This window comes from Hevea brasiliensis, chromosome 1 (genome assembly GCF_030052815.1).
Source record: "Hevea brasiliensis isolate MT/VB/25A 57/8 chromosome 1, ASM3005281v1, whole genome shotgun sequence".
In the NCBI taxonomy this organism is placed as follows: domain Eukaryota; kingdom Viridiplantae; phylum Streptophyta; class Magnoliopsida; order Malpighiales; family Euphorbiaceae; genus Hevea; species Hevea brasiliensis.
This window is the reverse complement of record NC_079493.1, coordinates 117,708,602-117,734,617: the sequence shown is the minus strand read 5'-3', so window position 1 is coordinate 117,734,617 and position 26,016 is coordinate 117,708,602. Positions and strand designations below refer to the sequence as shown.

Genomic DNA, 26,016 nt, shown 5'->3' with positions numbered 1-26,016 from the left:
AATGTCATAAACAGGTTAGTGAATAATTTTTACTGAATTTTATTATTTAGTATTTTTGTTTGTTTGTTGCTATAAATACATACTTTGTATCATTCTCTCTCTTTCTCCATATATATATATATATATATATATATATATATATATATATATATATAAAGTTTTGTAATGTAGAAGTGGAATTCGCAATAAAGTATAGACAGAATTCTTCTAAGGGGTAAACCATCATGTTGATGGCAAGGTTAGATTTGTCATGTCATTAACCGGTGACATCCCTTCTGAAATTGTAGACCTCCATGAAATTCGTTTATTGAATTTACCTCACAATTACTTATCAGGATTTATACCTGTGAGTTTTGTAAATCTAAAGATGTTGGAGAGCCTAGACCTTTGCAGCAATAGTTTGAATGGTGAAAATTCCTGCTCAATTGATTGAGCTAACCTTTTTAGCAACCTTCAATTTTTTTCCCAACCACCTGTCAGGCAAAGCTCATGATAAATTACAGTTTGGAACCTTTGATGAAAGAAGTTATATTGGTAATCATGGTCTCTGTGGACCATTCATTCATAGCTTTGACATTGTTGAAGAACCATCAACATCAACTTCCAATGAAGAGAAAGATGAGGATGCAATAGACATGGTTTGGTTTTATTGGAGTTTTTCAATGCCCTATGTTACAGTTCTATTAGGGTTAACAGTGGTCCTTTGCATTGACAGACATTGGCAAATGGCATATACAGGATCAAAGCAAATGCATTGTTGTTCATGTCTTTCCAAATTTGTATATGCTTATATTCTACATTCCTAATTTTTCTAAATGCATTATATTCTATATATTTCATTTTTATTTATGTATGAAAATATAATATTATTCATGGTTAAGAAATTAATTATAGATAATTTAGCCATTTAATGAAATAAAAAAAAGCTGAATTATATAAAATTTTAAAGTGTGAATAAGCATATTCTAAAATTGTAATCGTCGTAAGTTCAAATTTTAATTATTTTTAATTAATTTTTATTTATAAATTTTAAATATTTCATAAATAAATAAAATTTTCTTTTAAACCTAACCTAAGTGTGTTTAATTGTAAATTTATATATCCTTTTTTTTTTATTTGAATTAGCAAGCTGGTTGGGTGGACAAGTTTAGATTATTTTGAATTGGATGTCATTCGTATCTCATTTATTTATTAGATCACTATATAAAATAAATTCAGATTAAATTTGAATCAACTTCTAAGTTACAAATAATTTCAAGTCATGAGATTAATTTTTATCAATAAAATTAATTTTTATTAATTTTATTTTTTAATTTAAAATTTGGATAAATTGAACTAACACTATATCAAAATTATTATAATGAGACTAAATAGTTTGACTTAAAAAGTTATTTATTTGTCTCTATATATTTTTAGAGATAAATAATCATTTATCCTATTTACTGCTGTCACTAAATATAATTAGAGACGAATATAGAGATAAATATATATTTGAAACTGATTTAATTTTCAGAAATAAATATATTTATTTATATTAATAACTTTCAGAAATAAATATATTTGTCAATATTAATAACTTATAGAAACAAAAATATTATCTTCCTTTTCATTTTAACAAACTATATTATTTGTCTTTAAATTTATTTTTAAAGATAAATTAAATTGACTTTAATTATCTATACCAAAATTTTTTAATTTACTTTTAAAATTAAATAAATTCATCTCTAATAATATTTTCTAAAAATAAATTATCTTGTTATTATATATTAATTTCTTCATATCATTAATTATTAATATAAATTTATTTATTTGCCTTTAATAATATAATATTTATTTACTACTATAATTTAAATGAAATTTATTTAAATTATTATTAAAAATAATAAATATTATTTAAAATAAATAAATATAATTTTAAAAAATAAATTATAACTAGCGGGTCTCATATTTAGACCCCACTTTTTACTTGAAATATCAAAAGAAGATGATTGTCTTTTATATGAAAACTATCACCTCTCAAGTCCTTTAAAAAATGACGTGGGATGTCACTTTCTTCTTTTTTTTATAAATTATTATTTTTTTAATTTATAATTCAGAATTTAAATTTTCAATTCTTTATATAAATATTTTATTGTAATAAAAAATTAATAACATATTATATTATATAATCAAATTTTATTATATTTATTATAGTACTTATATATTTTTGAAGCACAATTTTAATTAAATAATAATTAAAAATATAAATATATTAATATACATATAATTAATAAATTCAAATAATCAAAATATTTGTAGTTTAATGGTAAAAATGTTTTTATCAAAATTTTGAGTTTTTTTTTAAGAAATTAATAACACTATTGTTAGCTCAATGATTAATAATAATATATTGATTAAAAGCTTTAATTATATAAATTAAAAGAAAAATATAATTTCTTTAGTTTAATATATACAAACATAATATACAACATAAGTATATATATATATATATATATATATATATATATATATATATATATATATATATATATATATATATATATATATTTACATGTTTGATTTTTTAAAAATCACTTTTTTATTTAACTATATACAATCTGTACGTGCTCAACACAACTATATATATATTAGTTATTAATTTTTTTTAATATGACAAAGAGAATTTTTTAGTGACAAATTAAAAATAAGACCTTAAAACTTCTTCTATAAATAAAGTTAATCTTAATGAATTAGAAATAAATAATATAACATTTAGAAACTAATAAGTTTTGCTCAAAAAATTAATTATTAAAAATAAATAATTATATAATTAGAGACTAATTAATTTTTATCTCAAAAAATTAATTATTAGAAACAAATAATATAATATTTAAAAATTGATAAATTTTTATCTTAAAAAAATAATTATTAAAAATAAATAATATAATATTTAAAGACTAATAAAATTTTACCTCGAGTAATAGTTATTAATAATAAATATCTTATTTGTCTTCTTTAATACACAATACTGTAATAGTGTAATCCAAATTTTTTGAGTCAGGTCTTTCGAGCCATCCAAGTAATTCTAAATTAAATATTTAATTATGTGAATTATTCAGAATTTTGTACATAAAGAAATGAGTTCCAAGTAATTCTAAATTAAATCTTTAATTATGTGAATTATTCAGATTTTGTACATAAAGAAATGAGTTACTGATGTGGCCTAACCGCAAATGCACAGGTTGTACAAGTAATACAGTAAAGATATCGTTCCCACGAGGAGTTGAGTTAATGATTGAATTTTTAATATGAAAGTTGACTAAATCGAAGTATTTTTGAAATTAAAGTAATGAATTGATGGGTATTGAGAATGTGAAATCTATATGTGCAAAATTAATATTCTATTCATCAATGTATTAATTTTGCATCAAATTGAAATAAGCAAGTTCAAATATGGCAAGATTCTAAAATAACAAGCAATTAAATTCAATTGAAAATTAACAATGATAAAAAGGTGATTCCGGAGTTCGGGATTTCATATTCGAGCTATTTTGAGATTTTTAATTGGTTATCCAATCTTATGAAACTTATGGGTTTTAAGGAGATTAATTCTTAAATCCTTTGAATTCCCTTTCGAGTGAGACAAAGAGTGCCTTAATCAATCTAATCCTACTTTCGTGGACTTAGAATTAATTAAGACCCATTAAGTTCTTTAATTAATCTGTGAATCCTCTTAATCCTTAACCTATTTCTAGGTCTAAGTTAATTAAGTCCAATTTCTTGATTATCTATCACAAGGCCTTCTCCTTTCGGTGCTTCAACCATGGATTAAGAACATTACTTAATGGGATCCTACACTAAGCATGTCATTAAGCACACAAGAAATGAATAAAACTCATTAAGACCACAAAATATGGATTACCCAATCAAAATCCACAAAATATCTCAAATATTACAACCCTTACTCCAGAATCAAAGGTAAACTACTCACTATCCATAATGCTTACAAGATATTATGAGTTTATAAGGAAATAAAGCTTTAATCTAAGCTAAGAAATAAGAAATTAAACACTAGAAATGTAGAAAAATGTAAGGGAAGAAAGAAATCTGCAAATCTTGGTTGAAAAATGGTGTGGAAGGTGAAAGTGACTCCTCAAATTCTGCCTCTCTTCTCCTTTTCTTTTTCTGCTCCTTCCCTCCTCCTAAAAATGGGAAAATGAGACTATTTATAGCATTTTTCTGACATGGAGCCCTAAAATGGTGTGTTCTAGGAGGAATTATCTGAGGGAATCTTCTGCCAGCTCATTAATGAACTCTTTATGGGACTGCATAAGTTATGCAGTCCCTTATGCAGTTTTCGGCTGGTTCTGGTTCACTTATGCGAAACTGCATGACTTGGTGCATAGGTTATGCACGATTTCGTGAGAGTGCTTAAGGGAGGCGTGAATGTGCATAAGCTATGCAGTCTCCTCATGCACATTTCGGTTGGTTCTGGAACAGTGATTTTCTCCTTATGCAGATCTGCATAGCTTATGCGGCAAGTTATGCACAATTTGGTCAATGCATATTTCAGCTTGAAAACTTGTTTTTGACATCTTTGGCTATAGAAGTCACTCCTCAATAGCAAAATTTCTCTTCAATCCTTCAAAAACACCATTTTTCCTACAAAACAAAGTAAAAATTACAAATTAATCCAAAATTGACAATTATGAAAAACTAACTAATTAACTAATGAAATTAGCTAAAAATGACTAATAATCAAATAAAATGGTTATGAAATTAGACCTAAATGACTATGTAAAATGTATGCATCAAATACCCCCAAACTCAAGCTTTTGCTTGTCCTCAAGCAAACTTTAAAATGTGGTGCAAAAATTTTAGGGGTGCCTTATCCAAAGAGCTATGAAAATCACCTATTAAAGTAACTTAACACCCCTTTAGCCATACCAGCAATCCATATACCCATCCTTCAAAATGCAAAGAATTTAATGCTTATCCAAGCTTTTACCGCTTAGCCATCAAGTCAATTATCATTCAAAATCCCCAAACCAACCAATCAAAAGAGAGAGTCATGCTCAAAAGGAATTCTAGGACAATCAATAGTCAAAGTGTCTCTATATGGAATGATGGAATTGAATGAATGAATGAATAGTTTTCCAATCCCATAGGCAAATTCCCTACTCCCATCTCCACTAATGTAGCAAGTACTATCAAGAGATCAAAGGTCTTTTTAGGGATGTAATGGGGCCATGGGGTTCAAAATGAGGCTAAGAAGAAGAATGGGTAAAGAGGATTCAAAGCATGAGAATATTTCCAATCTTAACAACATAATGTACACATCTTATTTTATTATAAATTTTTTTTTCTTTTTCTTTTTTTGTATATATGGAGGAGAGAAGTACACAATGAGAATTGTCAAGTGCTAGCATAGTTTACAAAACACATAAAATGGAGGGACATTTTGATACTTTAAACTTGTATTTTGCATTTTCTTTTGATGATTGTCCCTAAAAATGCCACCCCCAAACTCATTTCTTTTAATACTTTGGGTGGATTTCTTTCATTTTGAATGGCAATAGTGAAAAGCACATATACTAGCACTTTTACAAGATGACAAGCACTTCTTCTCCCTTTTATTGTATATTTTTTCCTTTTTTTTATTTTTTTTTATTTTTATTATTATTTTTTAGAAAGTGTACCTAATATTCAATATTATTCTCATGAAAAGGGTTGGAGTGTTTGGTTCATTGGCTAGGTAGCAATAAGGATTTCAAGAAAAATTAGGGATAAAAAGGCTCAAAGGGGTTTTCAAAGGTCAAATTTAATTAGGAAAAAGGGCCAAAGGTTTAAAATGAGAAGGTTTAAATCAAAGAATGCCTAATCATCTCTCTTTTCAAGTTCAAGCTGGTATTTCGCCTTGAAAGGTTTAGAAAATTTGTTCTAGGATTGGTGAGACATCATTTGACTACCTTATATCCAATAACTCCTTCTAAACACTTCCATCTCCAAATGACTAGTTGGGTGGCTTTTTGGCTAAGAAGATATAGGCAAGGGATAGACACTTCAAAACCTTGCACCTTTTAGGAAACTTTCAATCCACAAACCCAACTAAAAGGTGAGTCAAATCACTCTTATAGGCACATTTTCAATACTCAAGGGATTTGGCAAAAGATTTTAATGCATGGTGCATGATTCCTAAAATGAGTAATGTATTAACTAAATGGAGGAAGTCTATTTATCTATTTGTGTGCAATGTGATGTATAATGTGTATGTAAATGTGTAATGTGTGTATGTGTATGGATGTATATGTAAAATATTTACAATATATGTAAATGAAATGGGATGAGATGCTCCTATACTCAAAATGTGAAAAATAAAGCCAAAAATCAAAATGTACACCCCCAAACTCAAAATTGGACATTGTCCTCAATGTCTCAAGTAGTAAATAACCAAAACTCAAAGCAAATAATATTGACCAGGAATTGTAAAGATAAAGAGCAAAAAGAAAGAGTTACCTGGTATGGGGCAGAGGGGAATTCAAGAGATAAAGGGATGCATAAGAAGCTGCACAGGTTATACAGAGTAAAATGCTGTCCAGATTAAGTGCATAAGTAGGGTGCATAAGCCGTGCGGTTCTGCATGAGTGGCACTATGGGTTGCATAGGCTATGCAGGACATTTGCATAAGGGGAATACAACCTGTGCAGTTCTGTATAAGTAGCAGAAAGGGTTGCACAGGCTATGCAAAATATGTGCATGAGGAAATTCATAGCCTGTGCAGTGTATACAAAAAACTGTTGCATGATGATTAGCAAGGGGAAATGTACAACCAGCAGTAGAAGCATTGAAATATATACAGAGTATGGGCAAATATGTACAAAAGGGCAATAAGTGCAATGAAAATCAAAGAAAACTAATGTAATAGCTATCCAATGAAACTTCAAGAAAAACAGAATTTAAAACAAACTAATTCAAAACAAACAAACATAATTCAAAACAAACTACAATTGTTTGAACATATCTACAAAGTAAAACTCCTAAAAGTTTGAACAAAAGTAAAACAGAAACTAATCTAGGTCTATTGTTTTGCCCTTGTCCAAAGATGTTGCTAAGGGGCTGGTAGTTGCTGGTTGCTGTCGAAATGATGGTGCTGGAGGAGGTGATGGAGGTGGAGGTGGCATTCCCAGAAAGATCATGAGTTGTTTCACCATCTCCTTCAATTCTTTCTGCTTGTCCCTGGTTTCCATGACAAGGTCAAATAGTTGATCATGACGATCCTTGAGTGTATCAAGACCAGTGTCGAGCTTCCTATCCACAAAGTATATATCATCACTAAGCCTTTCAAGATAGGTGAATAAGGCTTTAGTGTTGAATGCAGGAGGGGCTGTGGATGAGGAAGGTTCAGCTGTAGGAGGTATGGGCTAAGCAGAAGCTGCTGGGGTCTCCTGTGCAGACTGAGGGGGTGGGGTAGGTTCAGTAGAGTGCTGTGGGACTGATGGGAAAGGTTGGGCTTCTGGTTGTGTAACGGGCTCAGTTTCTGCTGCAGGTTGTGCAATGTCAGAATGTGGCAAACTGAACCCTGTTTTGGATAGGTGTGCAGTATCAAAATATAAGGTTTCCACAAGTGCTGGTATTGGGTGCTCTTCAGGATTAAAACCAAAATGCTTGGCTATAACTATTATGAGCCCACCCAGGACAATGTCACCTATGGATTTAGTGGCAATATGCAACACATGCTCACAAAAGAAATAACCAGGAGAAACCTTGACCTTGTGAAATGCACACCATAACATAAATAATTCAGATTTCCCCACGGCACGTAACTAGTCCCTCTGCCCAATATAGTGCTAGCAATCAGCCTATGAATAAACCTAAGTGCAGGGTCTAGTATTTGAGAAGTTTTGGATCTCCCAGCAGAGAAAGTCTGAGGTTGGTTGGTGATGATTCTCCAGAATTGTGCAGCATTCCAAATACCCTTGTTTGCTACCTCTACTCCAGTATGTGGCACGCGAAATAACCCATCAATTACAAAACCAAAAATGCTATGAAATTGGTCCAATGACAGCTCTCTATTTTGCCCCAAACATCTAAATTTCATAATTGGCTTATGGTCTACATCATGCAATTTGAGGGTAGCAGAGAATGAAGAAATAAACTCCAAAACTAGAGTTGGATAAACTATCTCCTGCTTATGCACAAATTCCATCCAACCCATACCATCAAGATATGCAACTACATTGTCAAATAAACCAAGAGATTGGAGAGAATCGGCAGAAATATACCTAGTGGGTTGTACCCTCCTATCCTTGAGTCTCTTAAAAGCTACCTTTTGAATTGCATCAGGAAGAGGCCAAGGTAGCTTTGATACCTGTGAAGCGACTGAAATTGGCTTTTTGCTGGAAGAGGGTGTAAAGGCTGGAGTTTTTGGCTTTTTGGGTGGTGGTTCCGACAATGGGGTGGGTGGTTCTTTGCGTTTGGAAAGAGGAGGTGCAGAGGACATGGGTCGCACAGATTTCGACCTAACTTTCCGCTTATAGGTGGTTGTGGGAGGTGGTGGGGTGTCTCTTGTGGAGGGGAATCGGGATTGGGAGGTAGCGTTGACAATGGCGACACCTGGAGAGGGGAAGTTTGAGGGGAATGGGGAGGTGATTCCATGGGTTTCTGATAGTGAGGATGGAGAAGATGAGGGCGAAAATGAAAATGCAGGGGGAAGTTAGGGTTTATGCGGTAAAAATGCGAGTGGAGAAGAAGGGGAGAGGAAGGGTTATGCGGGATTGAGGATCGTGAGAGAAGAAAAACAGTGAACAGGGATATCGGGGTGAAGGTGGGAAAGAAAAAAATATTTGCCGAAAAGAAAAGTTTGATTTAAACGGGTTTTGTAAAAACTGCATAAGGGGAAAGTGAATGTGCATAGCTTATGCACTAGCTTATGCAAGTTTCGCCCTGTTTTGAAGTTCAAAAAAATATGTCATGCAGAAGTGCATAGGTCATGCACTCTGCTTATGCAGGTCTCGGCAACTTTTGGAATTTGGGTTGGTGGTCATGCAGGTGTGCATAAGCTATGCACTCTTCGGTGGGTTTTGAGTTTCAGAGTGTGAGGTCATGCAGAAGTGCATAAGCTATGCACTTTGCTTATGCACCTCTCGGCAACTTTTGAAATTTGAGGAGTGAAGTCATGCGGGAGTGCATAAGTCATGCACTCCCCTTATGCACCTCTCGGCAGATTTGGTTTTTCAGAGAATCGGGTCATGCAGAAGTGCATAAATCATGCACTCTGCTTATGCACCTCTCGGCAACTTTTGAGATTTTGGGTTGGTGGTCATGCAGTTGTGCATAAGCTATGCACTCTGCTTATGCACTCCTCTGTGGGTTTTGGAATTTTGGGTTTGTGGTTATGCAGAAGTGCATAGGCTATGCACTTTCCTTATGCAGGTCTCGGCAGAGAGAGAAAATCAGAGTTTTTGGTCATGCGGAAGTGCATAAGTCATGCACTCTGCTTATGCACCCCTCGGCAGGTTTGGAAATTCAGAGTTTTTGGTCATGCAGAAGTGCATAAGTTATGCACTCTGCTTATGCACCCCTCGGCAGGTTTGGAAATTCAGAGTTTCTGGTTATGCAGAAGTGCATAGGCTATGCACTCTCCTCATGCAGACTTCGGCAGAGAGAGAAAATCAAGAATTTGAAGTTATGCAAATGTGCATAAGTCATGCACTCTGCTTATGCAGGTTTCGAAAGATATGAAATTTGACAAAATTAGGCTATGCAGAGTTGCATAAGCTATGCACTCTCCTTATGCACTTGCAATAAAGGTGAAAAATGGCAAGAATTGTGGTTATGCAGGATTGCATAAGCTATGCAGTTGCTTATGCACAATTCAACAAGATTAAGATTGCAATGGAACATGAATTGCAAGTGTGAAAAATACTCTAGAATGAAGAAATATAATTCCATGAAGCATAAATCATGAGAAATTTTCACCAAAAACACATCAATATATACAAAGTTCATCAAAAATGCATCACACAAGCACGTAGAAATGGATCCTACATAAAAGACCTTTGAGAACCATGCCATTTTGACTCAAATTCTGCAAATCAACATTTAGCACATTAAAACTCTATAAAATCTGCATAAAGTTGTATCTATTCACAAATGATGAAATGAACTCTCCAAGTTTTGCCAAGAAAATGCAGCATACCTACCTTGAATCCCACAACCCAAATAAGCTCAAAACTGCAAAAATGACTCACTTACCACCATATTAACATTATAAGTACAAATATTAAAAAGTTACACACCCAACCTCACCAAGAACTTAAGTAATCTGCTGCAGACACCCTCTAAGCTACAGAATGTCATTTTTTGCTTTGCATAAACCAGATAGCAGCTCCAAGGACATAATCCATTTGCTGCAGACCTTTCCTTGTTGCAGATTTCATTTTTCCTCTGCATAAACCAGATAGCAGCTCCAGCAGTTCACCAACCTTCCTCCATTGAAATACATCCAACCTCACCAAAAACACAAGCCATTTGCTGCAGACACCCTTTTTGCTGCAGATTTCATTTTTCCTCTGAATAAACCAGATTGCAGCTCCCCAACAGTTCACCAGCCTTTCTTCATTGAAATGCATCTACAAGGGACAAGCTTTAACAATGTCAAAAATTGAATTTGGGGAGATTCAAGATAAAAACAAAATCAATGAAAATGAAAGTAAATCAGCAAAAGCAAAATAAAAGGACTTGGGATGCCTCCCAAGAGGGCTAATTTATAGTCCTTAGCTGGACTCTTCATGAATTTTAGTGAAAAAGAGGTGAGGGATTGGAGAGCTTGTAACAGCTTGCTCCCTTTATCGGGTCTCCAGTTATGTAATGTTTCAATCTATGCCCATTGACCTTAAAATTCCCAGATTTTTCACTCCAAATTTCAATTGCTCCATAAGGGAAAACCTTAGAAACTCTATATGGACCAGTCCACCTTGACTTAAGTTTTCCAGGGAACAATTTCAATCTTGAGTTGAACAACAAAACTAAATCACCTTCTTTGAATTCCTTTTTCCTAAGATGCTTATCATGCCAAACTTTAGTTCTTTCTTTGTAAATACGGGCACTTTCATAAGCATCCATCCTCAATTCCTCAAGCTCATTAAGTTGTAATAACCTTTTCTCACCAGCTTGCTTAAGATCAAAATTCAAGGTCTAAATGGCCCAATATGCTCTATGTTCTAGCTCCACAGGTAAATGACAAGACTTACCATACACCAACCTAAAGGGGGTAGTTCCTAAAGGGGTTTTGTAGGCAGTCCTATATGCCCATAAAGCATCATCTAGTTTGATAGACCAATCTTTCTGAGAATTGTTCACTGTTTTCTCCAAAATATGCTTGAGCTCTCTGTTAGAAATTTCAACTTGTCCTGAAGTTTGAGGGTGGTATGGGGTAGCTATCTTGTGCACTACACCATACTTCCTCATTAAGCTCTCAAATTGCTTATTACAAAAATGGGAACCACCATCACTAATTATAGCCCTAGGAGCTCCAAATCTGCTCAAGACAAATTTCTTCAAGAATTTCACTACCACTCTAGCATCATTAGTTGGAGTTGCAATAGCTTCCACCCACTTTGACACATAGTCAACTCCAACTAGGATGTATTTATTACCAAACGAAGGAGGGAATGGCCCCATAAAATCTATTCCCCAAACATCAAATAATTCCACTTCAAGAATATCAATTAGGGGCATTTGATCTCTTTTTAATAAATTTCCACTCCTTTGACATTTATCACATTCCAACACAAATTTCCTCACATCCTTAAAAAGATTTGGCCAAAAGAAACCAGCTTGCAAAATTTTACTAGCTGTTTTAGAGATTCCAAAATGTCCTCCATAATCAGAAGCATGGCAATGATGCATAATACTCTGTGTCTCTTCATCAGGAATACATCTCCTTATTAAACCATCACAGCATCTCCTAAAGAGTAAAGGATCATCCCATCTATAAAATTTCACCTCATGTAAAAACTTTTTCTTTTGTTGCCACGTCATACCTAGAGGTAAAACTCCACAAGATAGATAATTCACAAAGTCTGCATACCAAGGTAGTTTAGCAACAAGAGAGAAAAGTTGTTCATCCAAGAAAAACTCATCAATAGGGATTTCATCCAATTCTTCATCATCTAATTTCAACCTACTCAAATTATCAGCAACTACATTTTCAGCTCCCTTCTTATCTCTAATATCCAAATCAAACTCTTGTAGCATCAGAATCCACCTAATGAGCCGAGGTTTAGCCTCCTTTTTACGGAGCAAATACCTGATGGCTGCATGATCTGAAAATATAACCACCTTTGAGTCAATAATGTAAGGTCTGAACTTTTCCAATGCAAAGACAATTGCTAAAAATTCCTTTTCAGTTGTTGCATAATTTTTTTGAGCCTCATCCAGTGTTCTACTAGCATAATAAATAGCATAAGCCTTTTTTTCCTTTCTTTGACCAAGAACAGCCCTAATTGCATAGTTGCTAGCATCACACATAATTTCAAAAGGTAGGCTCCAATCAGGTGGTTGCATGATTGGTGCAGTGATAAGAGCTTGCTTCAACCTGCAAAAGGCATCCAAACACTCTTGGTCAAATACAAATGGTGTGTCATTACTTAACAAATTAGACAAAGGTTTAGCTATTTTAAAAAAATCCTTGATAAAGCGTCTATAGAACCCGGCATGTCCTAAGAAACTTCGAATTCCCTTGACATTGGTAGGAGGAGCCATCTTCTCTATCACTTCAACTTTGGCTTTATCAACCTCTATTCCTCTGTTAGACACCAAATGTCCAAGCACTATCCCTTCCTGAACCATGAAATGACACTTTTCCCAGTTTAACACAAGGTCAGTATCTGCACATCGCTGCAAAACTTTAGAAAGGTTAGCCAAGCATATGTCAAATGAAGATCCATACACAGAAAAATCGTCCATAAAAACCTCCATTATGACCTCAATGAAATCTGAGAAGATTGCCATCATGCACCTTTGAAAAGTGGCTGGTGCATTACACAACCCAAATGGCATTCTCCTATAAGCAAAGGTTCCATATGGACAAGTAAAAGTAGTTTTCTCTTGATCATTTGGATGGATAGGGATTTGAAAAAAACCTGAATATCCATCTAAATAGCAAAAGTAAGAATGCCTAGCCAATCTTTCTAACATCTGATCAATGAAGGGAAGTGGAAAATGATCTTTTCTAGTGGCAACATTTAATTTTCTGTAATCTATGCACATTCGCCAACTAGTCACCATTCTGGTGGGAATTAATTCATTATTTTCATTTTTGACAACTGTCATTCCACCCTTTTTTGGGACAATATGTACTGGGCTCACCCAAGTACTGTCTGAGATGGGATATATGATCCCTGCATCAAGCAACTTCAAAATTTCCTTTTTAACAACTTCTTTCATATTTGGGTTCAACCTCCTTTGATGTTCAATAGATGGCTTACAATTTTCTTCCAAAATGATTCTATGCATGCAAAAGTGTGGGCTTATTCCCTTAATGTCATCTATGGCGTATCCCAAAACTTTCCTAAATTGCCTCAACACTCTTAACAACTTATCAGCCTCTAAGGTACTCAAGTTTGCATTTACAATTACTGGATAAGTGTTATTAGTGCCAAGAAATTCATACCTGAGCTGAGAAGGAAGTTGCTTAAGTTCTACCTTAGGTGCATCATCTTCCTTGAATGATGATTGCTTAGATTCGACTTTTTCCTTTTGTGTGAGTTGAAAAACTGGAGCAGAAATGAATGGTGGACTTCCCTCTAAGTGTTGAGCATATGCAGCCACATGAGGGTTGTCATAGTCTATGCCTCCTCCATGAACCAAGCAATTTTCAAGTGGATCTTCTGGATATTTCTTTCTGAAGTGTTCTTCAACCAGCTCATCAATGATATCAACTCTCAAGCAAGTATCAGCTTCAAAATGATGCTTCTTCATAGTGTTATTAATATTGAAGACCAATTGCTCTTCACCAACTCTAAGAGTCAATTTTTCTCCCTTAACATCAATCAATGCTCCTGCTGTAGCTAGAAAGGGTCTTCCCAAGATAATTGGAATATTAGAATCTTCCTCCATGTCCAAAATGACAAAATCAACAGGTATGTAGAACTTTCCAACCTTCAGAGGCACATTCTCCAAAATCCCTTCAGGATACTTAATTGATCTGTTAGCTAACTAGAGAGAAATGTGGGTTGGCTTAAGATCTCCCATATTGAGCTTCTCATAAATGGAAAGGGGCATAAGGCTAACACTAGCCCCTAAATCACATAAAGCTTTTGTAGAACATGATTCCCCAATGTGACATGGAATTGAAAAACTCCCTGGATCCTTGAGCTTTGGAGGAAGTTTCCTTTAGAGGATAGCACTACATTCTTCTGTCAAAGCCACAGTCTCATGGTCTTCAAGTTTCCTCTTGTTTGAGAGAATTTCTTTCAAGAATTTGGCATAAGAGGGCATTTGTGAAAGAGCATCAACAAACAGCACATTTATGTAAAGCTTCTTCAAAACCTCTAAGAACTTCCCAAATTGCTTATCAAGCTTGGCTTTTTGAAATCTTTGTGGAAAGGGAAGCTGTGGCTTGTAGGGCTCAGGAGGTATATACTTCTCTTCCTTCTCTTCAATTTTCTCTTTACATTTTTCTGTATTCTCTTGTTTTTCACTCTCATCAGTTTCTTTCTCATTTACTCTCTTCTCACTATTTTCACTTTTCTCATGTTTTTCACTCTTCTCATTATTTACAACTTTCCCACTTCTTAAAGTAATAGCTTGACACTGCTCTCTTGGGTTTTCTGGTTGACTTGGAAGCTTTCCAAAAGATTTGGTACTTGAGGAAGATGCTTGTTGTGCAATCTGATTTTCCAGCATCCTGTTATGTGTCTGCATCTGTTCCAGCCTTGCTTTCATCTCTCTCATCTCCTCATCATGCTTATTTTGGTTAGCAAGAATCTGTTGTAATAAGGCTTCTGTGGTGGAATTCTGTTCTTGCTGTTTTGGAGGAAGATTCATATTTTTCTGCTGAAAATTAGGCAATGGTTGCCTATTTTGCTGATATAGAACTCCTTGTTGCTGTTGTAGTTGAAAATTCTGATTTAGAACTTGACTTTGCTGATTTCCCCATGAAAAGTTGGGATGATTCCTCCAATTTGGATTATAAGTTTGAGAGTAAGGATTCCCCATTTGCTTGTTTCCATAATTTTCAACATATGCAGCTTGCTCTCCATAGTCTACTCCACAGCTTGTAGTTTCCTCTGCATAAGCCACTTGTTGTGAACTTCCAGATGATGATGATGAACTAACTAACATACTCAAATCTTCCATCTTCTTAGCAAGAACATTTGTAAGTGCATCAAACTTTGCATTAATCATGTTGAACGGGTCAAGATCATACATTCCAGCAGCTTGCCTTTTTTGAGTTGGAGCTGATCCTCTTGGACTACTCCAAAGATGAGTATTCTTTGCAATTTTCTCCAATAACTCATAAGCTTCATCTTCATGCTTCATAATGAATTCCCCTCCTGTTTGAGCATCAATAATCCCTCTAATTGCAAGAGTGACATTTGTGTAAAAATTCTGGTTTATCATCCATTTTGGAATGGCATGATGTGGGCATTGTCTCTCTAATTCCTTCCATCTCATCCATGACTCATATAGCGTTTCATCCTCTCTTGGTCTGAAAGCTGTCATTTGATTCCTCAGTTCTTGAGTTTTTCCAGGTGGAAAATATTGTGCAAGAAATGCATCAGTGAGTTGCTCCCAATTTGTGATGGAGTTGTGAGGTAAAGAATCAAGCCAATCCAATGCTCTATCTTTCAAAGAGAATGGGAATAGCTTCAATCTTGCTGCATCATCAGATACTCCAGGTTGTTTTTGCATATCACAAATCATAGCAAATTTCTTCAGATGTGTGTGTGGATTTTCAGAAGGATGTCCTCCAAATTGAGAATTTTGAATCATTTGAAGGACTCCAAAATCCATCTTGTAGCTATTTGCATCTATTCTTGGTCTTGCTATGCTTTCTCTCAAGTCATCAAAACGAGGAAAAGCATGATCCATCATACTTCCCCTAGGCACATTAGCATTAACAACCTCTTCACCTTGGGCTGCATTTTCATTGTTTCGATCATTTCCAACATTACCACCACCAAATCTGATTCTTTCATCAGCCATTTCTGCTTCTAATTCAGTTTCTCTCAAAGCTTCTTTTCTTTTCCTGGCTTCTTTCTTGTTGGCCTTACAAAATTTCTCAATTTCAGGGTTGAACAATAAGGATGTGTCACTTGAGCTTCTAGCTCTTCTCATAAAAGATTAAAAGTACCTGAAAAAGAACAAACAAACACAAAATGAAAATATAACAAAATAAAACTAAAAAACAATTAAAATAATCAAGAATTCAATCTTAAATAAACAACTCCCCGGCAACGGCGCCAAAAACTTGATGTGGCCCAACCGCAAGTGCACGGGTCGTACAAGTAATACAGTAAAGATATCGTTCCCACGAGGAGTTGAGTTAATGATTGAATTTTTAATATAAAAGTTGACTAAATCGAAGTATTTTTGAAATTAAAGTAATGAATTGATGGGTATTGAGAATGTGAAATCTATATGTGCAAAATTAATATTCTATTCATCAATGTATTAATTAAACTAAAATTGCATCAAATTGAAATAAGCAAGTTCAAATATGGCAAGATTCTAAAATAACAAGCAATTAAATTCAATTGAAAATTAACAATGATAAAAAGGTGATTCCGGAGTTCGGGATTTCATATTCGAGCTATTTTGGGATTTTTAATTGGTTATCCAATCTTATGAAACTTATGGGTTTAAGGAGATTAATTCTTAAATCCTTTGAATTCCCTTTCGAGTGAGACAAAGAGTGCCTTAATCAATCTAATTCTACTTTCGTGGACTTAGAATTAATTAAGACTCATTAAGTTCTTTAATTAATCTATGAATCCTCTTAATCCTTAGCCTATTTCTAGGTCTAAGTTAATTAAGTCCAATTTCTTGATTATCTATCACAAGGCCTTCTCCTTTCGGTGCTTCAACAATGGATTAAGAACATTACTTAATGGGATCCTACACTAAGCATGTCATTAAGCACACAAGAAATGAATAAAACTCATTAAGACCACAAAATATGGATTACCCAATCAAAATCCACAAAATATCTCAAATATTACAACCTTTACTCCAGAATCAAAGGTAAACTACTCACTATCCATAATGCTTACAAGATATTATGAGTTTATAAGGAAATAAAGCTTTAATCTAAGCTAAGAAATAAGAAATTAAACACTAGAAATGTAGAAAAATGTAAGGAAAGAAAGAAATCTGCAAATCTTGGTTGAAAAATGGTGTGGAAGGTGAAAGTGACTCCTCAAATTCTGCCTCTCTTCTCCTTTTCTTTTTCTGCTCCTTCCCTCCTCCTAAAAATGGGAAAATGAGACTATTTATAGCATTTTTCTGACATGGAGCCCTAAAATGGTGTGTTCTAGGAGAAATTATCGAGGAATCTTACGCGACTCATTAATGAACTCTTTATGGGATTTGCATAAGTGGATGCATAAGTTATGCGATCCCTTATGCGATTTTAAACTGGTTCTGGTTCACTTATGCGAAACTGCATGACTTGGTGCATAGGTTATGCACAATTCCGTAGAGTGCATAAGGGAGGCGTGAATGTGCATAAGCTATGCAGTCTCCTCATGCACATTTCGGTTGGTTCTGGAACAGTGATTTTTCTCCTTATGCAGATCTGCATAGCTTATGCGGCAAGTTATGCACAATTTAGTCAATGCATATTTCAGCTTGAAAACTTGTTTTTGACATCTTTGGCTGTAGAAGTTACTCCTCAATAGCAAAATTTCTCTTCAATCCTTCAAAAACACCATTTTTCCTACAAAACAAAGTAAAAATTACAAATTAATCCAAAATCAACAATTATGAAAAACTAACTAATTAACTAATGAAATTAGCTAAAAATGACTAATAATCAAATAAAATGGTTATGAAATTAGACCTAAATGACTATGCAAAATGTATGCATCAGTTACATGTCGGATTGAATCTGACGGATTTATTATTAGGTTGAATTAAAGTTTTCTACTTTAAGTTTGAATATATACAATATTCTTAGACATAATATTTTATTAAAAAATACTTAGGTTTAAATAAAAAATTAATAATAAGATATAATATATTATTATATAATTTTAATTCGCACGTTACGTCTTTAAAAGTATTACATTTTTCTTTTAATATGATTTAATTTAGTGATTAAATGCATATCATTGATAAATATTAGATTGAGTACCCGCTTTTCTAATCTAAATAATAATTTTGAGCCAAAAGATGAACTCTTGATATCCCTATATAAAATTTATTTTTAAAATTTTAATATTTTAACATGAAATAACTCACAACTCTATTAATAATTTAAATGAATATATAATTCAAAATAAGTTGAACTCAAATGACAACATGCATTTCTTTAGCGTACAATCTAATTTTTCAAATAAGAGGGGCGAGCTTATGTCACATGTTTCAAAAATGTATTGATGTAAACGTATTGACTAGTATTAATTAGTTGGAGTCTTCTTCAATGGACAATTATTTTAATAATGCAAAACTGATAGCATTAAAACATAGTTGAATATTGCACAATAATTGATTAATTTGTCATGATCGTTGACAAAGTCTTCCGAAATAAATTTATATAGAAATAAAAGACGTGATTGATGTTAGTGAATAAAAAAAAATCAAGGCAAAAACAAATTAGAGTTAAATAAACTCTTGTTAATTTAGTTAATTCATTTAATCCCTCTCACAATTACTTTTAGAGTCAAAAAATTAAAAATTTAAGTCAAAAGAGGTTTATTCTCTATCACGTGACTTACACGTGATGAATGGATGTTTAGTTGACATTTATTTTGTTATATAACCTAAGAATTAAACTCTTTAATGCCCTCTCACTTAATCTCTCAGCATTTTGAAGATCAGAATATATGGCAATATGAAAAAAGCTTTGCATTGATTAGAGATATAATTTCGTCATTGTCATCAACAGGATCGACAGAAGTTACATGACTTAATTCTATCAATAAAAGATAAATAATTGAAAATATGGTGTTGTGTAATGTTTTTGCCATTCAGCATGTCCAGTGTTGAACTTAGTGCATTTCGGCATACTCCATGCTAAATTCAAAAGAGAAGCTTAAGGCGTTGCACGATCTAGTGATGTTGGGCGTGTTGGACCACGTTTGACCGAGCACACATAGCATCAAGTGGGGATATGTAAAAGCAAATTTTTGATTCATTGGATTTTAAATGATCAACTAAATTGATAAAATTTATTTGACTAGTAATTATCAGGGCTTAAAAGAATCAATTATATTGATAAGGGTTATTGCCAAAAATCAAATATAAAAGGCATGTGGCCTGGCTGCAGTCATAAAGAGTAAAAAGATTTTTCCAATGGAGTTGGCCCTGGTGAAGTGCTTTATGCTATGTTTAGTCATTATCCTGCTTCGAGGCAAAGGACACAATGGTTGCATTAAAGCGGAGAGAATGGCTCTCTTAGAATTCAAGTAATCTCTTTATAAACCACAACGTCATGGTCGTATTCCTAACTTCCTCCTCCCCTCGTGGATAGATGATCCGCAGAGTGATTGCTGTAGCTGGGAGCGAGTCACGTGCAATCATACCACAAGTCACGTGATCGAGCTCCCCTTGGACAACGTTTATTATGATCTTCCCTTTTTCTCGTCGCTAGTGAATATGTCCATGTTCCAGCCACTGAAAGAACTCAGAATCCTTAATTTATCTTACAATGGATTTGATGCTGGTAATCTTTTAGCTTCAGTCATAATATATGGATCTAAAATGGAAAGTTTCTTCCATTGATTATAAATTGTTTATTCCAACAGGTTCTGAAAGCTTGGCAAGACTGGAAAAGCTAGAGATTTTGGATCTTAGTCATAACAGCTTGGATGAAAGCATCATGCCATCACTGGGTGGACTCACATCCCTTAAGAAACTAATTCTATCACAAAACGCGTTTGGTATCTATCCTAAACAAGGTATATCTAATTTATCATAATCGTTTACGCCTGCATATATACCAAATCTATGATCATATCATGGTAATTGTATGCTCTCTTTATTCCATTAATTGAATCCTCTGTTGGCTAGCTTAATGTCAAGGTTTTGTTTGAAGTTGAAGGGCACCAACATTTTTGGCCTTCTGTCACGCATTTCCTTACAGGTTTCCCAAATTTATCAAATCTGAGCGGGCTAGAGTATCTAGATATAAGGGGAAATTACATTCAGAAAGTCAGTTTCAGGTTATTGGGTAGACTATCATCTCTCAAATATCTAGATCTCTCTTCCAATTCCTTGGAAGGGCCTCTTCCTCTCCATGGTATGTCTATGGGACTTGCCAATTTCTGTGACTACTGACTTAGAATCCTACTAAATTGATTTGTTATTAATTTTAATTTCTTATTGACTTCATTCTTTATTTTGTCCAGAAATTTCTAATTTAAGCAAGTTGGAGCTGCTTATTTTGGAAGATAATTCACTCAATGGAACTTTGCGAGTCCAAGGTTTAATTTCCTTAATTTACAACAACTTGGTTAAAATTTCATTTAAATTTTGACTACTTAACATTTTCTTATTTATTTATTTATTTATTTTTTCATGCCTCTGCTTGTAGATTTGAAAAGTTTTGCAAATTTACAAATTTTAGATCTGGGTATAAATGAATTGGATGGGAGCATTCTTCCTGGTATGAAATTAGTACTCTCTAGTCTCTACTTTGAAACATTAATTGTGATATACTTGCATTTACGAATGATTAAGGATATTATTTACTTATCTATATATATAAAATTCAACTTCAAATTTCATGTTTTATAATATTAATTATCACAAAAAAAATACATATATATAAAACTTAATTTGTCTTTAATTATAAGTGGAGATATGTAACTTAATATTAATTTTTATTATTTTTAATCATGAATACATCAAATTATTAATTATTAATTATATGATTAAATCACCTTTTAATCATCAAATATACTTTTTAGTTAAAAACTATATAATTGAAAAATATATATGAGATAGTAGAATTTACTTGTTAAGATATATATTATGAAGTGATTTAGTTTATATATTTGTTATTTCATGAGATTGAATTATGGCTCATTTAAAATGCTAGGTGTAATCCAAATAAAATTATATTAGCTATCTTATTTTTATATTTTTAAAATATTTTAATTGTAATCTATAAAATTTTTATAAACAAAAATTATTATATTAAAATTAAATTTATGTTTAATATTTATTATTGTCAATCAAAATTTAAACCGGTAAAATTTTTATATTATCCTATAAAGTTTTAACTTTAAAGAGTTAAATAAAAATATAATAAAAAAATTTTCCCTAAAACTCAAAGCTGCATAATTTTGTACTCTTAACTTAGATTACATTAACTCCAACCCATATTATATTTGTTGATTTGTTGTTATTTTATAATTTGGACAGAAATATTATATGACTTATTATAGATGTTTGGTATTAACTTATATTTTTATTTGAGAATTGTTAGTTTAATTTTAGTATTTTCTCTTGAATAAATCAATATATTTATGTTACTTAATATTTTATTTTGATATTAGTATTATTATTTTAATATTAGTACTATTGTTTTTATTAATATTTTGATATTAGAAATATATAATTATTTTTATTTTTTAAAAGAAATACAATAATACTGTAATTTTGAGTATAAGAATCAAGAATTGAATTAAATCAGAATAGGAACCAAAACTACAATTGAATCAAAACTAAAAGCACTTAAAATATAATTGAAATTCTAATCTCATTATAGTTTCAAAAAATGAAAGAACCGAAATTTGATTCAACTTTTAATTTTTACAAAGAATTAAATTGAAATTAGAATAGAATCGAAACTGCACGTAATAAATTCTTATTCTTTTTCACATATGGATTCTAATAATGCTAGATATATAACTTATGTTAACAACTCTCACTATATTTGATTAGTGATATATTTATTAATAAAGGCATACATTAAACATGAACGCATTAAAAAACTAATAAATTGACTACTTTTTGAAAAGGAAGTAGATTATTATTTGAAATGTATACAAAAATATTTTTATAAAATGAGAGACATAAAAATTCTTATTATTTTACTTTTATCATTAATTAATTAATTAAATTTTATATAATAATAATAATAATAATAATAATAATAATAATAATAATAATAATAATACACTATAACAAATCTAGGATTTAATAACACTTTTTCAATATCATTTTATACATGATGTGAAAGTAATAAATAACACAAAAGATAACATATTTAAACATCAAAATAACATATGAAATAATAAATATATATAACATCATATATAATAATATTATAAATTAATGTGAAATTATTGTTAAAAACTTTAAATTACGAGTTTTATGTACATCATTAGATAATTATTGATAATTTTTATTAATAATATGTTTTAAATTTTTAACAGCATATTAAGCATATTGTTAAAATCTAGAATTGTTATAATGGTAATAATAATAACATCATCCGGATAATTTCATTTGTATATATACTAAAGTTGAATCCCTTCCCCCATTTTATTCATCGAAATTGCTACTCCAAAATTGGCTATTAGGGATTTGTTTCACTCTCCCTTTTTTAAATTAAAAATATTAGATAGATTACCATTAACCCAAAGCACAGCATAATATTGACCAAAATGAAAGAACCAAAGGGACCCGCAGCCCAAATCCAAATACAAAGTAGGCCGCTTCAAAGTCTACAGTATTCAAGCCTAACATAAAATAGGCTCAAGGCCTTACACAATCAAACTCGCTGCTAGAACCCAATCCAGGGAGAAGACCTGCTGCGTTCTCCCCTAACCCGATTTGAGGAGAAGCCCTAGTTGCGATCAATCATCCTGCGACTTCAGTATCCAAAGAAGGCCAAAATGGGGAAGATGACCTCTCTACATCAGATTTCAAGCCTACTGAAGCTCAAAGAGGCCACAAAATAGACACCCTAGCCAAGTCAAGCATCTCAGTTGCTTTGTCACAGACAACTCAAGGACCAAACTTCGCATCTCCGAGGGCCAATATAGCAGGGCTCTTGACGTCTCAATGTCCTTTAGACTTTAAGGGATGAGTTGCTTAGGACAAGCAATAGAAAAGTCCACAGTGATACCATACCCAAACATCATAACCCCTAGAGTAGACCAAATAAATTACTACCATCGAAACCCACATCGGCACCTGCATCTAGTAGGAACCACAGCTAAAGGTTTCCTTGATCTTCCTCTCCAAGAAAAGCAGGACCTGCAACCCGAAACAAGCAAAACCAGATATTTACACCGCCACCTGAGAGCACTGAAGAAGAAAATCCACCATTGAGCATAGAGGAGAGCCGCCCCCTGTTCGGATGGGGCAGGGGGACAGTTGAGAACACTGGTAGAAGAAAGAGATAGTAACCAGAGAGGCTTTTTTTTTTTTTTGTTTTATCTACGATTTGTTTCACACTCTCATTCTCCTAAATTTCCTCCCTCGGACTTTTTTCATTTGCTCTGCATTTATATATTCTCTCTCTGTTTTTGCTCTGCGCATCTCTGCTGCAGTTGCAGTCGTTACATAACTAGTGTTGAGTTGTGCGCAGCCCGCAACCACGGATTCTTATCACTATGGTATCCTTATCAAGAAATTCAGCTGATTGCTAGGTAGTGAAGTTTGAGTTGAAAAACGCATTGTCAGGGAGAAAAGAAATTATAATACAATTATATACACTATAACGATTATTATATGCATTTTTTATTAATCCCTGCATAGGTATATGCATTCTTGTTAATCAACAGTGTAAATATATTATGTGGATTTTAGTGAAATGAAATTCATTCACTTTCTTTGACAATAAAAAAAAAATTCATTCACTTTCAAAAAATCTCAGCATATTATAATTTTATAATCATAATTTAGATAATATATGTCATATGTAAATTTGATGGGCAGATTTAATTTTTGCAGGACTTTGTGCATTAAATAGACTTCAGGAGGTAGATCTCAGTTACAATAAATTTGAAGGTTCCCTTCCTCCATGCCTCCAAAATTTGACATCCCTTAGAGTGTTAGATCTCTCGCAAAACAAGTTCAATGGAAATGTTTCGTCATATGTCATAGCTGGTCTGAGGTCCCTCGAATACATTGATCTAAGTCATAATCAATTTATGGGTTCATTCTCATTCAGCTCATTTGGCAATCATTCCAAGCTGGACGTGGTAAAATTCGTAAGTGACAATGACAAGTTTGAAATAGAAACTGAAGATGCAGTTTGGGTTCCAAACTTTCAATTGAAGGTCCTTGTACTGTCTAACTGCAATCTGAACAAGAAAATTCCTCAGTTTCTTCTTCAACAGTGGCAACTGAAAGTAATTGATCTCTCTCACAATAAGTTGAAAGAAAGATTTCCTGCTTGGTTACTTGCAAATAATACTAGACTTGAATTCCTGAGTCTCAGGAATAACTCCTTGATAGGTCAGTTTCACATACAGCCCTATCCTTTGGAGAAAGCTATTCATGTGGATCTCTCAGACAATCAAATTGAAGGGCAGCTGCAAGAAAATGTTGGAAAACAATTTCCTCATTTGATATCTCTTAATTTATCCAAAAATGCTTTTGAAGGTAGTCTTCCTGCTTCCATTTGTGATATTACAAACTTGAAGGAGTTGGACCTTTCTTTCAACAATTTCTCTGGGGAAGTAGGATTTACTGCACGTTGCACCAATTTGGATGTTTTAGACTTATCCAACAACAACTTTCATGGGGAATTTTTCTCAACTCATTACCAATGGAGTGTGTTGGAGGCCTTGCGGTTGAGTGACAACAAATTTACAGGAAGTCTGCCAAATATAAAATCATTCAAATCATTTTCGCTGTCTTCATTTGACATCAGTAACAATTATATGTCAGGGAAGATTCCCAGATGGATTGGTAACTTGACATGGCTGCAGATACTTGATATGCGGAATAACTCTTTTGAAGGAGAGCTTACTTGTGAACCATTTTCTGTTACGTATTTAGATCTATCTCATAACTTTCTTTCGGGATCACTACCTTCTTGCTCGAACACAGGAAATTTAGAGCAAATACATCTGCAAGAGAACAACTTCACAGGATCACTGCCAGAGGCCTTGCTCAATTCATCTAATCTATTGGCATTGAATGTTAGAGATAACAGGTTGTCTGGAAAAATTCCCAACATGATTGCTGAACTTTCCAATTTAAGGGTTCTTCTATTGGGAGGAAACAATTTGAGTGGCTCTATTCCAAAGCAATTGTGTCAGTTGCAAAACATAAGCTTAATGGATCTTTCGAGCAACGCTTTTTCTGGGTCAATACCCCGCTGCTTCTACAATATCACCTTTGGGAAGATGAGGCCTAATTATCAGTCAATTGCTGAAACGTCAATTTACCTGCCATTTTGGACTTGGATATATGATTATTACTAAAAGAGTCTTATTAACGCATTATTTTATGAAAAGAAAGCTTAAATTATTCTATTGGATTGTTAGCCCAGTGATGCGTCCCAACCGCAAGTGCACGGGTCGTACAAGTAGTATAGAAAAATATCGATCCCACGAGGAGTTGTGTTAATGATTGAATTTTCGATATAAAAGTTGACTAAATTGAAGTATTTATGAGATTAAGTAATGAATTAATGGGTAATGGAGTATGAAATCTAAATGTGCATATTTAATATTCCATTCAACAATGTATTAATTAAACTAAAATTGCATCAAATAGAAATAAGCAAGTTCAAATATGGCAATATTTAAAATGGCAAATGATTAAATTTGATTAGAAATTAACAATGGTAAAAAGGCGATTCCGGAGTTCGGGATTTCATATTCGAGCTATTTTGGGATTTTA

At 32.9% G+C, this 26,016-nt stretch overlaps 1 protein-coding gene and 1 non-coding gene across 2 annotated transcripts; both read left to right on the top strand.

Moving 5' to 3' along the window:
* The first annotated feature begins 404 nt into the window (after positions 1-404).
* On the top strand, positions 405-25,595 carry LOC110667631 (receptor like protein 21-like). The gene is made up of 9 exons (XM_058154249.1): positions 405-638; positions 8,323-8,385; positions 8,517-8,691; positions 19,679-19,870; positions 19,953-20,105; positions 20,291-20,446; positions 20,556-20,630; positions 20,741-20,812; positions 24,115-25,595. Exons 1-9 carry the CDS (start codon positions 405-407, stop codon positions 25,593-25,595), a joined length of 2,601 nt encoding a protein of 866 aa, XP_058010232.1.
* Positions 15,617-15,723, top strand: LOC131169958 (small nucleolar RNA R71). Its single transcript, XR_009140908.1, has one exon. It is a non-coding gene; the product is annotated as a small nucleolar RNA R71 (small nucleolar RNA).
* Positions 25,596-26,016: the final 421 nt, after the last annotated feature.

Excerpts from the sequence above, each read along its gene's own strand:
- LOC110667631 (XM_058154249.1), top strand. The coding sequence starts at position 405 with ATGGTGAAAATTCCTGCTCAATTGATTGAGCTAACCTTTTTAGCAACC. Across the intron at positions 8,386-8,516 it reads TGGCTTTTTGCTGGAAGAGG|GTGGTTGTGGGAGGTGGTGG; the intron begins GTGTAAAGGCTG and ends TTCCGCTTATAG. Across the intron at positions 20,447-20,555 it reads AGGGCCTCTTCCTCTCCATG|AAATTTCTAATTTAAGCAAG; the intron begins GTATGTCTATGG and ends TATTTTGTCCAG.